Raw genomic sequence first — 13,238 nt, forward strand, 5'->3', positions numbered from 1 at the left:
TAAGCAGGGAAACAGAGTACTCTGACTTATCAGAACCATGTGACTGCCACTAAAAATAGTGAGGTTGGGGGGGGGGGGGAGGGGCAGATCAGCATTAACCTCCCCTGAATCACAGAGACTGAGTGGGATTACTGCAAAATGCAGGAGATGATTCCACAAAATAAGGGATACATAGCAGACAAATAACACTTACTATAATCTAGTCCTTGGCTGCCCACCTTTCTCTCCATCTAAATACTTTTCTAAATGCCACATAATCTATGTATATACTGTATCACTGACATACTTTTGGCTGTAACAGAAACCCTATACTCAAGTAAACTTGGCTTGAAGAACATTTGTTATCCCAGAGGGCTTTTTTTTCCCCATTGGTGGGGGAGGTGGGAGCTTCAGAACTGGTTGTTTCAACAGCCTGTTTGTTGTCAGGAGTTGGTAGCCAGGAAAAGGGAAGGCCCACAGGAGGGATTTCAGAATAAAAGCCAAACAAGTAAGTACTGAAGACTGCCTAGATGGGGGTACTTGCGAGGCTCTGGCTGCCTCCCAATCCTCCTTTGGCGATCTCTTCACTTTGGGTTGAAAATGGGAGAATGCTCATGGCCTCTGTAGAAAAAGACCAAGCCTGAGGTTGCTCCACAGGGGAAATGGCCTTGTTGGATGACTGGGCTTTACCAGTGTTTTCCAGCCCAAACCCCATTCCCATGCCCTGCCCTAAGAAGGGCAGCTCCCCTCGGGACTGTACCCGTCTCAGCAGTCTGGGACAGAACACCTTTCTGTACACCGCACGAACTTCTGCCCCACGTCAGCGTATTCGCTGCTCCAGACTTGTGTTCCATCCCTAGCTCTGGACTTCTGCCTGCACCAGTCCCCTGCCTGAATGCCCTGCCCACTCCTTACTCCTGTGACTCATCTTGCGCAGGGCCCAGATCCAGGCCTGCCTCCTCAGTGGAGTCTTCCCCAAGGGCCCTGGCCTTCTTGGGTCACTTTCTATTTTTGACTCCAGGGGTATTTGTTGTCTGGATGGGAGCTGATTGTGGTATTTGCCATACAGTTAAGCAGGACTTTGTTTATTGCCTTTTCAGGCAAGCTATGCCAGAATTCCCCATTCAGAGGGCAGGGCAGGCAGGGTGGCTTGCCAGACCATCTAAGGGTCTGGATGTGAAGTAGAGTTTGGAACGAGTCTGGGAACATGTTCCACACGACACTGTAATTCCTGTGCTCATAAGACATCCTCAGAGGATAAGAAGCATAGAAGTGAGTGCGTATTTCTTTGGGAGGACCCCCACGAGACAAGAAAGCTTTCAACTGCAGACCATCAGGCACCAGGGACCCTAATAAAACAGGAGCTAGATGGAGGGAGGGAGGGTCATCCAAAGTGAACTAAGGATGTCGGCTGGGGCTGTGGCCAAGTGGACGCTGTGTGGACCTTGGCACAATGGCAGCACATCTGTGCCGTACGTAGCCGCTCTTCAGTCCTTCCCGTTTTCAGTCCTTATGCTCCTGGGCTCCATCTCCTGTTTCCCTTCCCCCTCTCTCAGTCTGGGTCCGTCCTGAGATCTGCCTGTACCGCCTCCATTGACACATGTAGCAGATGGACCCTCCCCAACCAACTTCCAGAGAAGAGCCAGTGCATAACAGCGGGGTGTGAGGACCACGGGGAGGGCAGAGGAAGAAGAGGGCAACGACAAGTAAGGACGAGAACGTTAACCATGCACACAGGCTTTTCATAAGAACTTTATTTCTCAAAAAGGGGGAGGAATCCAAAGTATTAAAATAACCCTTTAATTTTTGTTTTGGAGGGAAAGGGCAGGAGACAAAGTAATTCATATAAAAATTTCAAGCATGATTGCTATAGGTACTTCTTCCTGGGACTCGCAGCTCCAGGTTCCAACTGCATTCTGGGTAACGCTGGGTCCTCTGGGTCCAGACAGGGGTGAGCATCTGGAATGCTTCCGTAGATTTACTCCACAATAAATACAAAAAGTCAATCTTCCTGGTGGAAATGATTCAGTCCATTTTTGCAACTGTTTCTGATGAGAATGCCAAAAAGGAGAGCTGCCCCTCTTCTAAATTCCAAATCTTTCCTTTCTGAAACTGACTGTAAGCGTGAAGAAATGAAATGTGGAAAGACATATTAGGTGTGATGGGCTCTAGCGCCAACCAAACGCCAGGGGAGACATTACCTCATTGAGGCGATAAAAAGGTAAAAGTGGCCATGATTTTCCATTGCCTTTTATGGGGGGAAGCTGCACCTTTCTGCTTCTATCCTTGCAGGGAACTGGACTGTGAGAAGCAAAGTCCCCGTCCACGGTGGTTATTTTCTAACGTAGAGAAGGGTGAATTGGAATACGCGCGTTAGCCAAGAGCGGTGTTGTCACACTGAGCCCAAAAGCTTCGTGGTACACTTTCCCAGAGGCAGACCCTTCTAGGAAGTGGGAGATGGCACCTGGCTCATCCAGGACACGACGAGATGCTTAAGACCATCTTAACTGTGAAGACCTCTTGAATCCTTCCCAGCTCTTCTCAGTTGGTGTTTCTCTGAGGCACAGGGAGGTTCTCGTGAAGATATTTCAAACTTCCATGCTCAGAGAAATCGGAGACCACGTGGTCCTGCCCCCGCAGTAGCCACTTTGTAGTGAGCAGTCCCTCCAATCCTACTGGTCCCCGTGCGTGGATCCGTGACGTACTGATGCCCACCTCAGCTCCTGAGAAAAAGCACGGATGAGGCTGCGGCTTCCCCAGCCTCCGCTTCCTGTCCGTCCACCAGACCCACAGCTCTCTCTTCTCCCGACCTGGCACCCTCTCGCCCTGCCCACTCCATCCTCCCCAGACCCGCCTGAGTTCCATGGTCCCTGTCAATGTGCTCTCTGGTTACTATGAATCACAATGGAGTCCCCTCCTAATGAAACACACTGTGTGGGCCTCTTTTGTGCACTTTTATCCCAAATGCATTTTGACAAGACTAGGAGTGCTGGCTCTGATATCTGCTTAGGGTCTGGACTATGTATCACAATTTGACATTTGGGCATTTTTTGAGGTACACAACAATGTCCAGTATAAAGATGAAGAACATTTCCCCCAAACTTTAAGTTCCAGAATGTAAGGGACATGTTCTCAGTATCCCCCAGAATTCTTAGCACATGACTCATTTGACAGTTACTGAATACACAAGAGGTGACTGCTCATTTTCCTTCTCTCTTGCTCTAGGCCTAGACTTCGGGCATTAAGGGTCTTCCTGAGTCTAGGTGGGCGTTCTGCATGGTACACAGTGGAGGCAGGGTTCCCTTGTGTGTCACAACTTTACTGAGCAAGTACTATGTACAAGGCACCGTGCTGGGCCTGGGGGAGGCAGTGGTGAATAAATGACGTGAGGTGGTGTTTTCATGGAGCTTATACTTTTGTGGGCAAGGCAGCCAAAGAACGGTTCAGCAAATGATTTCATGTGGTGATGGGAGTGCAGGGAAGGGTGCTGTGACAGACCGTGTGGGCAGGGTGGCCTTCACACAGGTGGAGTGGTTAGGGACAGCCTCCAAAAGCTGAACAGTGACAAGGAGATGGGCAGGGGAGGGGCAGGTGGAGAGGTGGTGCAGGCAGAGACCAGCAGGGGCAGAGACACCTGAGTGGGGTTGTGCTTGGGGGTGGTGGCTGGCATGGACCATGTGACCACTGGATTCAAATTCTGCTTTAATAGCGTAGAGACCTCATGACGTCGGGCATGTTGCCTGTCTCTCGTGCTTCAATTCACTTGGAAAATGAGGAAAATAATAGAATCTGTCATGTAGAACTGAGACAATGCATGTGATATACTTAGCACAGTGCAAGGAATATGTAAATGCTCAATAAACATCACCTGTCACTGTTATCAATGCGCTTCATAAGAATTTAACTCAACCAGCGTTTGAGTGTTTGCTCTATGTAGGCGATGGAGACAATGGACTTTTGCTCTCCGCTATCGTGGGCTTTCAGTTGAAACCTGGGCACCTCAGTCCTTGAAAGTATGCTGCTATTTCTTCTTCCAATAACATGGGATACAAAAATCAGTGCAACTGATATAATTAAATCAAAAGCCCAACATAACAGAAACAGGCAACTAACGACAAAGGGTCTAATGATTAAGAATAACTGAGTAAAATTCTCTTTAACTACCTTCTGTAATTCAATGAGAAGTACTTCTCTAGGCAGATCATCTATTTAAGAGTTCAGAAAGATTAAAATGTTTTATTTTCAGTGTTGAAATAATGCTCAGATGTGTCATAAATGCCTTACTGGAGCTCTGTATAATGGCACCCCTGAAAACCAGACACTGAAAAATCCTTATACTGGGGAATAGAGATTTTCTTTCTTTTTATTAAAAAAAAATTTTTTTTAAGATTTTATTTTTAAGTAATCTCTATACCAATGCGGGGCTTGAACTGCCAACCCGGAAATCAAGAGTCGCATGCTCCACTGACTAAGCCAGCCAGGTGCCCCTGGAGGTTTTATTTCTAAACAGAAGGGGAGAGGGTGTCTTTCTGAAGCTTTTTATTTCAGAGGTCTGTTTTAGAAGTCACCCTTGCACCTCTGGGCTCACCTGTTTATTTCCAATGCCCAGCATACGTATTAACCCTTCTTATGTCCTGTCCTCATGGGGAACTCCTCACTCTCAGGCAACCTGGCTACGTCTCTTTGAAGCAATAAGTCTGCCACAGCAGTGCTCTTGAGAGACCTTGGCATGTACACCTGTCACAACCTGTGCATGTGGACATGCTGTGGTCTGCCATACAGTAGTGGGAGCAACCCAGGCTTTGGACTTGTACAAATTTGGGTCTAAAAGACAGCTGGGTGACTTTGGGCAAGTTACTTCACTTCTCTGAATCTCAAAGAACTATGAAAAAGAAAAGACAAGTACCTACCTTCTTAGCATGCAAAATGCTTACAGACAGGACTTCTCCTGGCTCATTGTTGTTACTATTCTTTCTCATCAACCTCCCTCCCACAATTCTGTCCCTATCATCTTGATCAAGCATGTGACTGTAAAGCAGAGGTGTCTCCTCCACCCTCACTATGCTCTTTGTACCACATAGTGATTCACAAAGGGTCTCCTTTCTCTCATGACCAGAATCTTTCTTACCCAGTCCAAAGCGGTAGCCATCAGAGAAGCGAGTGCTGGCATTCCAGAACACACAGGCACTATCTACATGCTGGAGGAAGAACTCTGCTGTTTTCTCTGCAGCATAAAGAGAAGAAACCGAGTTAAGGTGACCAACCCATGGAGAACATCCCTCCTTCCAGTCATGCACTGGTGACTGATCGGGGCTGGGCCCAGGCCCCTGAAGAGCTTCTCCACACATTAAACACGCAGACCTGTAAAAAGTCTAAAGAGGAAGAAGGTTAACCAGCTTCATCAGTCCCTGTTATGGAAAGAGTAGCTGCCTGGGAAAGACTGGGTTGGAGTCCAGATCTCCTCCTGTAGACATACCCTTGATGCTGCAATGGCCTGACTATATTATTTACAGGCTCCAGTGTGAGAATGCCTAAGTCTGAATTCCAATTCCACACTCAATAGCTGGGTGACCTTGGGCAGGTTTCTGAAGCTCTCTGTGCCAGAGCAAAATGCAGACTGGCAATATTACCTAGCTCACAGGGTTGTATAGAGAATAAAATGACTTGGCATCCACAAAGCACTCATCCCAGAGCCTAGCACACGTAAGTGCTCAGTAAACGTCAGCTATTCAAACTGGTGGTGTTGTGATTCCCCAATAAACCGTCTGTAGATCCTCGGAGGAGGCCATTTACCACTGGCTGCCTTTACTGCTGGGCCTCCAGTGCCTGACACCTACGTGTATCTCTCAGTACTTATCTGTGGAGTGAATGAGTGTGGTGAGCTGCTTCTGCCCTTAACCTCCCGAGCCTAGGTTTCCTCAGCTGTAAATGGGTTTATTCCCATAACCCGGAAAGACTGCTGTAGAAGTTCAAAGGTAATACCTGTGACACAGAGGGAGTCATCTTCAGAGTGGAGCTAACCATCTCTTCCCCACCTCCTCCCCTGGGGCTGCTGTGACAATATAATGTGGCAGATGTGAGAGCACGCAGCAGACCCGTGAATCCAACCAACGCCAGGTATTATCATTAGTGTATTCAGACTATGCTTTCCTGCAGCCAGAAGGGCTGAGAGGTGCTGGACCCCACGGAGACCAAAGCAGAAAAAGCAGGTGCTGCACACTTGAAGCACGTGTGCACACGCACACTGACCGTTCTCCGTGACGATGACATCTGTGTGCGAGCTGCCATACTTGTGGATGTGGTCGATGGCCTCCTGGACGCTGTCCACCACTTCAATGCACAATTCCAGGTCCCCATACTCAGTTCGGAGGGACTTAACTTCGGAGGGGCTGAAGGTCAGATAGGAGGCAAACTTGGGGCCCGCGTGAATTTTCACCTGGAACAGAGGAAGTCGAGGGGTAACAATATAAACCCAAGAGCAGTCAGTCAGTTCACTCTTCTTCGTCTAGAATCAAACAGCCAGATGAGCCTGCAGGGGAGGAGCCCGTGGCTGCCGTGGCCTGGACAACTAAACCAGCCTTCGACTTCCTTTTAGGAGCCGCCCACCACCCTCCAGGATGCTCTGCTTTCGAAAATGCTGACTGGCCACTTGCCAGCAATGGGCCTTCAGTAAAACTGGAGCAGGGATTTAAGCAGGAAGCCTTTGAATGTTAAGAATGTGCAAGGCATTTAACAGGCTACTGACATAAGCCTTGACTGCTGGCATCTTACTAAAATGAACACTTGGCTATAAAAATCCCATTCCCTGCATACGGGACACGTAGTCTTGGACTCACATGGAAAGGAGGAGATGGCCTGTATATATTTCTACTCCCTTCTCTCTGGATAAGTCCTAAGTGTGCTTCAGAGGAAAAGAGCACTTGGTAACCAACCGCCTCAAACCATGGTTACCTGTCAGATTTCCAACTTTGTCAGTCAGGCCCCAGCTCTAGGCTCAGCTCAGCACCATCCTGCTCCTGGCTGGAGGAATTTAAGAACTGGAGGCTGGTCACCGAAGGCCCCAGTCATAAGTCTGATCCCACTTAGGCTTCACTCTCTGAGACCTCCCATGGCTTGGTTCTTTGGGACCAAGCTTTTGCGTTTGCTCAAGTTACAACAAGCAGAGCATGTCCTGTTCTTGTTGCTCCTGAGGCCCTTCTACCTGCAACCCCACTTTCTCCGGGCCTAGGGTCCAACCACCTTCTTCGTGGACAGGAAACCCATCCCTGAGCCCTCACTCTGGGCAAGTCACCCTGCTGGTTTACCTCCCGCAACACAAAGATGATGTACACACATTGACTGATGTTGATCTGAGGAATTTCAAGGCAATCTTGACTTGAATGACTAAGAATATCATAGGTTTGTGTCTGAATCAGGACTGGAGGGGTTTATTCCTGGCTAAAGGAGAGTTTCCTCCTGTCTAGTCCAGCCCAGTCCAGTGTGGTGTTTGGCATACATAGGTGCCAGTAATGTCAAGTAAGGCTCCAAACATGAGTGATCATGTGATGTGACCCCATTTTAATTTGTGGTGTATTTTCATTTTCAAAACAATCCTTTCAGGTTCTCACAGGGACCATGTCCATTTACAAGCTGACTAGAGCCTTCTTTTCCAGCTAAAGGATGAAAGGGAAGTGACACACACTCAGGGTCAAAGCAACCAAGGCCAGCAGCCACTTTATCCAGATACTGTGTTTATTTACATAATTCTGAAAGGGTGCCATGGCATCAGATATTAAAGCTTACAATGTGTTCTGCCAGAAAGCTTAAGACTATCCATTTTTGCCTGGAGAGCATCTTTTTTTTTTTTTTTTTTGTGCAATTAGGAATTTAAGATGGAATATACACTTGTGTGAAACTTACTGGCACTGGTTTTTATAACCTCAATGGAATGGTAATAAAATATTCCAGAGAGAACATCATACAAATTGTGGACTCCCAAATACCACTGTATTAAGTACATTAATATTGGTTAATTGAAGGCCCTAGTGGCAAGGTGGACACCTATAAATTTCTGGTTTGAAAACTTTTCTGCGCAATCTTTTCAAACCAAATCCAACAGAAACGTGTGTTCAGAAACATAAACTTTAAACTATGCCGCCTGAATAAATGGTTCCAGAAACAGTCCTTTTAGTGGGCTGCCATGTGATCTGTCTTATCTTTGACCTCTCTTAGCACTTACCACATTCCACTTTGTAATACAGCTATGTGAGCATGGGTTTCTTCTATCTACTAGACTGTGAGAAGGCAGGGATAGGTTTTACTCCTCTCTGTGTACTTAGCACAGAACTCCATACACAGCAGATGCTCAAAAGTATTGCTTCTTAAATTGCCTTAAATGGTAAGGCAGCTACCCACAGGCTTCTAAATCTCAAAATGGAAGACAGGAAGGGACACAGGAGTCCTGTGCACTTGTACCTGTTCCACTCTCAGCATGTCAATGATCTGGTCAAATAATGGTGTTCTCAGCAGATCTCGGTGAATTAACAGAGTCTCCAAAGCATTACAGGCAGCTGGATATTCACATTTAGAGTCTCGGACTGAAAGAAGGAAGACAAATAATTGTTTCTCTTAACATGCTCCCAAGTCACAGAGGCTCTTGTAAATATTCTGCCTGCACACAGCAGAGGCCCCATCTAGCTCACCCAGTCTGGTGGCTTTATCGACGCTGGCCTCTGAATCCACATACATGTGGCAGATCCCCTCACTGTGTCCCATCACCGGGATCCCCTTAGCAGCTTTCTGGATATCTCTGACCAGCTGGGAAGAGCCACGTGGAATAATCAGATCTATCATTTTATCTAGGCGACAAAGATCTTCCACTTCTTCTCTGGTATTCACCTGAAGAGGTAGAGAATAAAAACAGAAAAATGACATCTGACCCATGAAATACAAAGTAGCAGCACCCCTTTTACGGATAAAAGTCTGTACCTCGGGAGAACTAAATCAGGTGCTGTGAAAACTTATTCCAAAAATAAGAGTCCTGATATCATCTACCAACTACTTAACCAAACACTACACATTAGGTGCTGTGCTCTGCATTACAAAACAGGAGGACATGTCCCAGCTGTCTAAGAGCTCAGAGTCTAGCAGGAAAGATACGACTAGGACACAATGCACCGCAACTCAGGGCAGATAATTTTCAAAATGGTACCAAGGTACCAAGTGCTACCTCTGGAAGTCAGAGGAGCTACAGATTATGGCTGGCCAGGAGGCTCACAACGGAGGTGCTGCCCTGTGGCTTCTCCAACCACAGCCTTCAGGACCGGCTGGGTCTTGCTAAGGAGTCCTGGTTCTCCACGGGTGCCGCTGACAAGCTCTCCCCTGGGGTGAAGCCCTGGTTTCAGGACACTGAGATGATGATGGCCTTTTCTCTTCCCCTTGATTTTTAATTCACCCATATGGTCATGTTATTTACAGGAGAAACACAAATACATACGTATGAGAACGTTTGTAAAATTTTTTTCTGCATAACCCAAAACTGGAAACAACCCAAAAGTTAGCCAACAAAAGAAAGGATAACTGCAGTATACACACATACATGGAATACCACATGGTGATAAAAAGAGAAAACTACTGCTGGATGTAACAATATGGATGGTTCTCACAGACACAAAGATACACAAAAGAAACATAACACGGAAGAGTGTATTTTGTATGACTCCATTTATAATGAAGTTCAAGAATAAGCGAAAGGTGAATGTGAAAGAAGTAAATAAGGGGCTACTTGGTGGTGGTGGGGCATACTGATCAGGAAGGGCACAAGGGAGCCTTCTGGGGTGCTAGAAGTGTTCCACAGTTGGATATGGCTGGTGGCTACGTATGTGTGTATGGGGATATTTGGATAAAGTCACAGAGTTTTTCAGGTAAGATTTGTATACTTTACTGTATGGATGTTATACGTCAATAAGAAGAGGGTGGGGGTGGGAGGAAACCCATCTGATTAAGGTAGGATGTGGTAGAGCTGGGATCTGAATCCCTAAAATCTGTGCCCTTTCCACCCCCTGTGGTGACATAAAAAAAACCAAAAAACCAAAAAAACCCAATTCCTGTTATGGGGCACGTAATGCAGTGGGTTTATAAACACTGCCCCAGCAACCAGCAGAATCCTGGAATGTCAGAGTAAGTAGGCCTTGATGGAGAAAGAGAAGGATCTGGAATTAGCCCAGGTTCAAATGTAAACTTTACAACAGACTGCATGATTTTAGGTGAGTTACTTTCACCACTGAGCCTGTTTATCCCCCTCATTCTGATGGCACATTCCTGTTATGGTTTATGTGAAGACTAAATGAGACAACGGATGGGAATTGCCTTGCCCACAGCAAGTTTTCAGTAAGCTGTACCTACTACTGTCTAGTTCAAAAACTCCACCTGATGACTGAGGAGAGTGAGACAGTGGTTAAAATAATGAGCATAATAACAATAAATGATAATAGCATGACCTCATTCTTACATGCTGCACGATGGTTTATGACAAACTTTCATAAAATCTGTCTCATCTGACTTGCCCTAAATCACTAAGCCACTGAAAACCCATGTGGACCAGGAAGCCCCTGTTCCGGTCAAGCTTGCCTATAAAAATGGCTTGGCCTTACGTGACCTAAGTAAGCTTTGCTTCAAACACCCAAACGCCAAACGCAACCCCTCTGGGTCTGATGTGGCTCATTCCCAGGGACCTACCAGCTGTATGGCCTCCTTGACTCCATGGATTGAGAGGGCCTCTTGGGCCAAAAGATGAAGAATCCGGTTGCTGTGTGTGGCCTCCTTCCCTCCTTTGAGTAATAAGCCATTACCACTTGCTATAGCCAAGGCTGCCACCTGCAGATCAAAGGGGAGAGAGCAGTGAACCAAAGAGAAAATGCAGTAATAATAACAGCATTCACTGAGCACTTTATATACTATAGTGATTATTATATATTAACAGTGTTTGCTGAGCACTTTTATAAGGCCTGTCATTAGGCCCTTATAAGGCCTAATCTGTTCAAACTTCATGATATTCCAGTGAATTAAATACTTGTTTTATCTCCTGCTTTACAGATAAGGACACTGAAGCCCAGAGAAGTTGGTGACTCCCCAGTCTCATAGCTTATAACTGGCAGGGCCAGAAGTCTTGACTCCAGAGCCAAAGCACCCAATCTCAGGAACTAAACTATATAGCTTCCTTAGCACCATTAGCAAAGTAACCTAAGTGGCCAGCGTCACATGGCCCCCTTCCCACTTGGGCCCTGGTGGAGGACAGGGAGCTTAGCTGCCTCTGGCTGAGGCTGGGTGGCCTCTCTGGCCACATTTTCCTCTGGTCCTGTAACTATTCTGAGAGCTCTAAATGTTGGTGCTGAGAACCTGGAGCAGACTAGAGACCCGTCAGACCCTGGACAAGCTGTGGTGGAGATTTCTGGGAAAGGAGCACAAGTAGGGAGCACAGGGTGAGCACAGGAGCCTGAAATGCTTTGCGGTGAATACTCCCTGACATGACCTAAAACCAGCTTGTTCACCAAGGACTCCCATACCACGGGATCTGTCCTCAGCCCCTGGCTGGTGCAGGCACACTGCCCTCCTCTGGGCACACACCTGTTTGCAGAAATACTCCAGTGAAAAAGCAGACCACCCAGGAGGAGGGTTAGTTACCCTCTTAAAGCAAAGAGTTAATGACTCTAACCTGATCATCTAAGGCCTAAAGCTTAACTTTTTTTTTAAAGTTTATATATTTATTTTGAGAGAGAGAGAGAGGGAAAGCACGCATGCACTCACACGTGGGGGAAAGGCAGAAAGAGAGGGACAGAGAGAATCCCAAGCAGGTTCTGCACTGTCTGCGTGGAGCCCAATGTGGGGCTCGAACTCACGAACTGTGAGATCATGACCTGAGGCGAAACCAAGAGTCTAGGATGTTTAACTGACAGAGCCACCCAGGAGTCCCCTGAAGTTTAACTTCCTGAATGTTCTTGGGATGAATGAAAATCTTCCCATTTTTATAATGTAATAAAAGGAACTTTACTAAAATACCTTGCCTGAGCATGTTAATCTCAATTAGTGGCTCTTAATCCTTTATTGGTTTTGTTGCTCATGGACCCCTTATAAAAAGTAATGTAAATCTTCTCTATATAAATGCACTAGCACACAGAACTGCATACAATTTTTTACAATTCATGGATTCTGTGATGCCATCCAGAGTTAAGATCCCAGGTGAGGAACATGAGCTGTAGTTGGCTAGAGAAGAAACCTTTCTCCACGTGAAGTATCCGTTAGTACGGATGAAAGGCAGCAAAAAAACATCACGTACTCATTCCTACTAGCAGATTCGGGTTCTACAGTTTTCACTTGGTATTTCTGCAAACAGGTGTGTGGCCAGAGGGGGCAGTGTGCCAGCACCCACCAGGGGCTGAGGACAGACCCCGTGGTATGGGGTGAACAATCTGGTTTTAGGTCATGTCAGGGAATATTTACCACAAAGCATTTCAGGCTCCTGTGCTCACCCTGTGCCCTATGGCAAAGAGGTGCTGTTTTTGTTTTGTTTTTCTTTAGATATTTATTTGTTTATTTTAAGTAGGCTCCATGCCCAACATGGGGCTTGAACCCACAACCCCGAGATCAAGAGCTGCACACTCTACTGACTGAGCTGGCCAGGCACCCCTGTTTTATGTTTTTAAATAGATATTCTCTTTGAGATTTTGAGGCTAGTGAAAAGAAAAAGCTGGTATCATCCTACTGGTCAGTCTGGTGGGAAAACTGTCCCCAAATTTTAAAGTGTTTAGGGTAACCAGTGGGACAACCCTCTAATGCCACCCTGTATCAAGGCATGGCTTCTTGGAAAAAATCTTTTAAACACATGATTTCTCAACATTAGCCTGTAATATGTCAAATTCCTTAAAGAGGGTTGCATTCTAGTTTTCATTAACTACTGGAAGTTCTTCTTCCTGAGAGATTTACCTACAGGAGGCCATCTGTGACAGTGAGAACAAAGGGGTCTTTTTCACATGGGGAAAACCAGCTACAATATGAATGACCTTGCAGTAAGCTAGCAGGGGTTCTTTGGTCAGGGAACACAGTGCCCCAGTGAGTGAAGACATACAGAAATGTGCTCCTGCACTGTGCTAGGGAAGATGCATCTGTTATAAGTGTGACAGGAATAGTAACTTCTATAAGCTTCAGTTTCTTCAACTGTAAAATGGACATATGAATACCTACTTTAGAATCACTGGAAGAATCAATAACATAAATTACTTTAA

The 13,238-nt window shown here is 46.3% G+C and overlaps 1 protein-coding gene across 4 annotated transcripts in view; it reads right to left on the bottom strand.

Annotated features, from left to right (window-relative positions):
• Positions 1 to 1,718: 1,718 nt before the first annotated feature.
• The window catches only part of ALDH18A1 (aldehyde dehydrogenase 18 family member A1), a 41,871-nt gene continuing 30,351 nt past the window's right edge, over positions 1,719 to 13,238 (bottom strand). For all 4 annotated transcript variants that reach the window (XM_047073209.1, XM_047073207.1, XM_047073208.1 and 1 more), the window contains exons 13-18: positions 10,696 to 10,833; positions 8,661 to 8,856; positions 8,434 to 8,555; positions 6,229 to 6,415; positions 5,108 to 5,203; positions 1,719 to 2,702 (exon numbers count right to left, since the gene is read on the bottom strand). In XM_047073209.1, the coding sequence (XP_046929165.1) occupies positions 2,521 to 2,702; positions 5,108 to 5,203; positions 6,229 to 6,415; positions 8,434 to 8,555; positions 8,661 to 8,856; positions 10,696 to 10,833 (921 nt within the window). In that variant the 3' untranslated portion in view covers positions 1,719 to 2,520. The remainder of the gene's footprint in view (positions 2,703 to 5,107; positions 5,204 to 6,228; positions 6,416 to 8,433; positions 8,556 to 8,660; positions 8,857 to 10,695; positions 10,834 to 13,238) is intronic.

Source organism: Lynx rufus, unplaced genomic scaffold (genome assembly GCF_022079265.1).
Source record: "Lynx rufus isolate CCGP_SWC_20201006 ecotype Redwood Valley unplaced genomic scaffold, mLynRuf1.p SCAF_11, whole genome shotgun sequence".
NCBI lineage: Eukaryota > Metazoa > Chordata > Mammalia > Carnivora > Felidae > Lynx > Lynx rufus.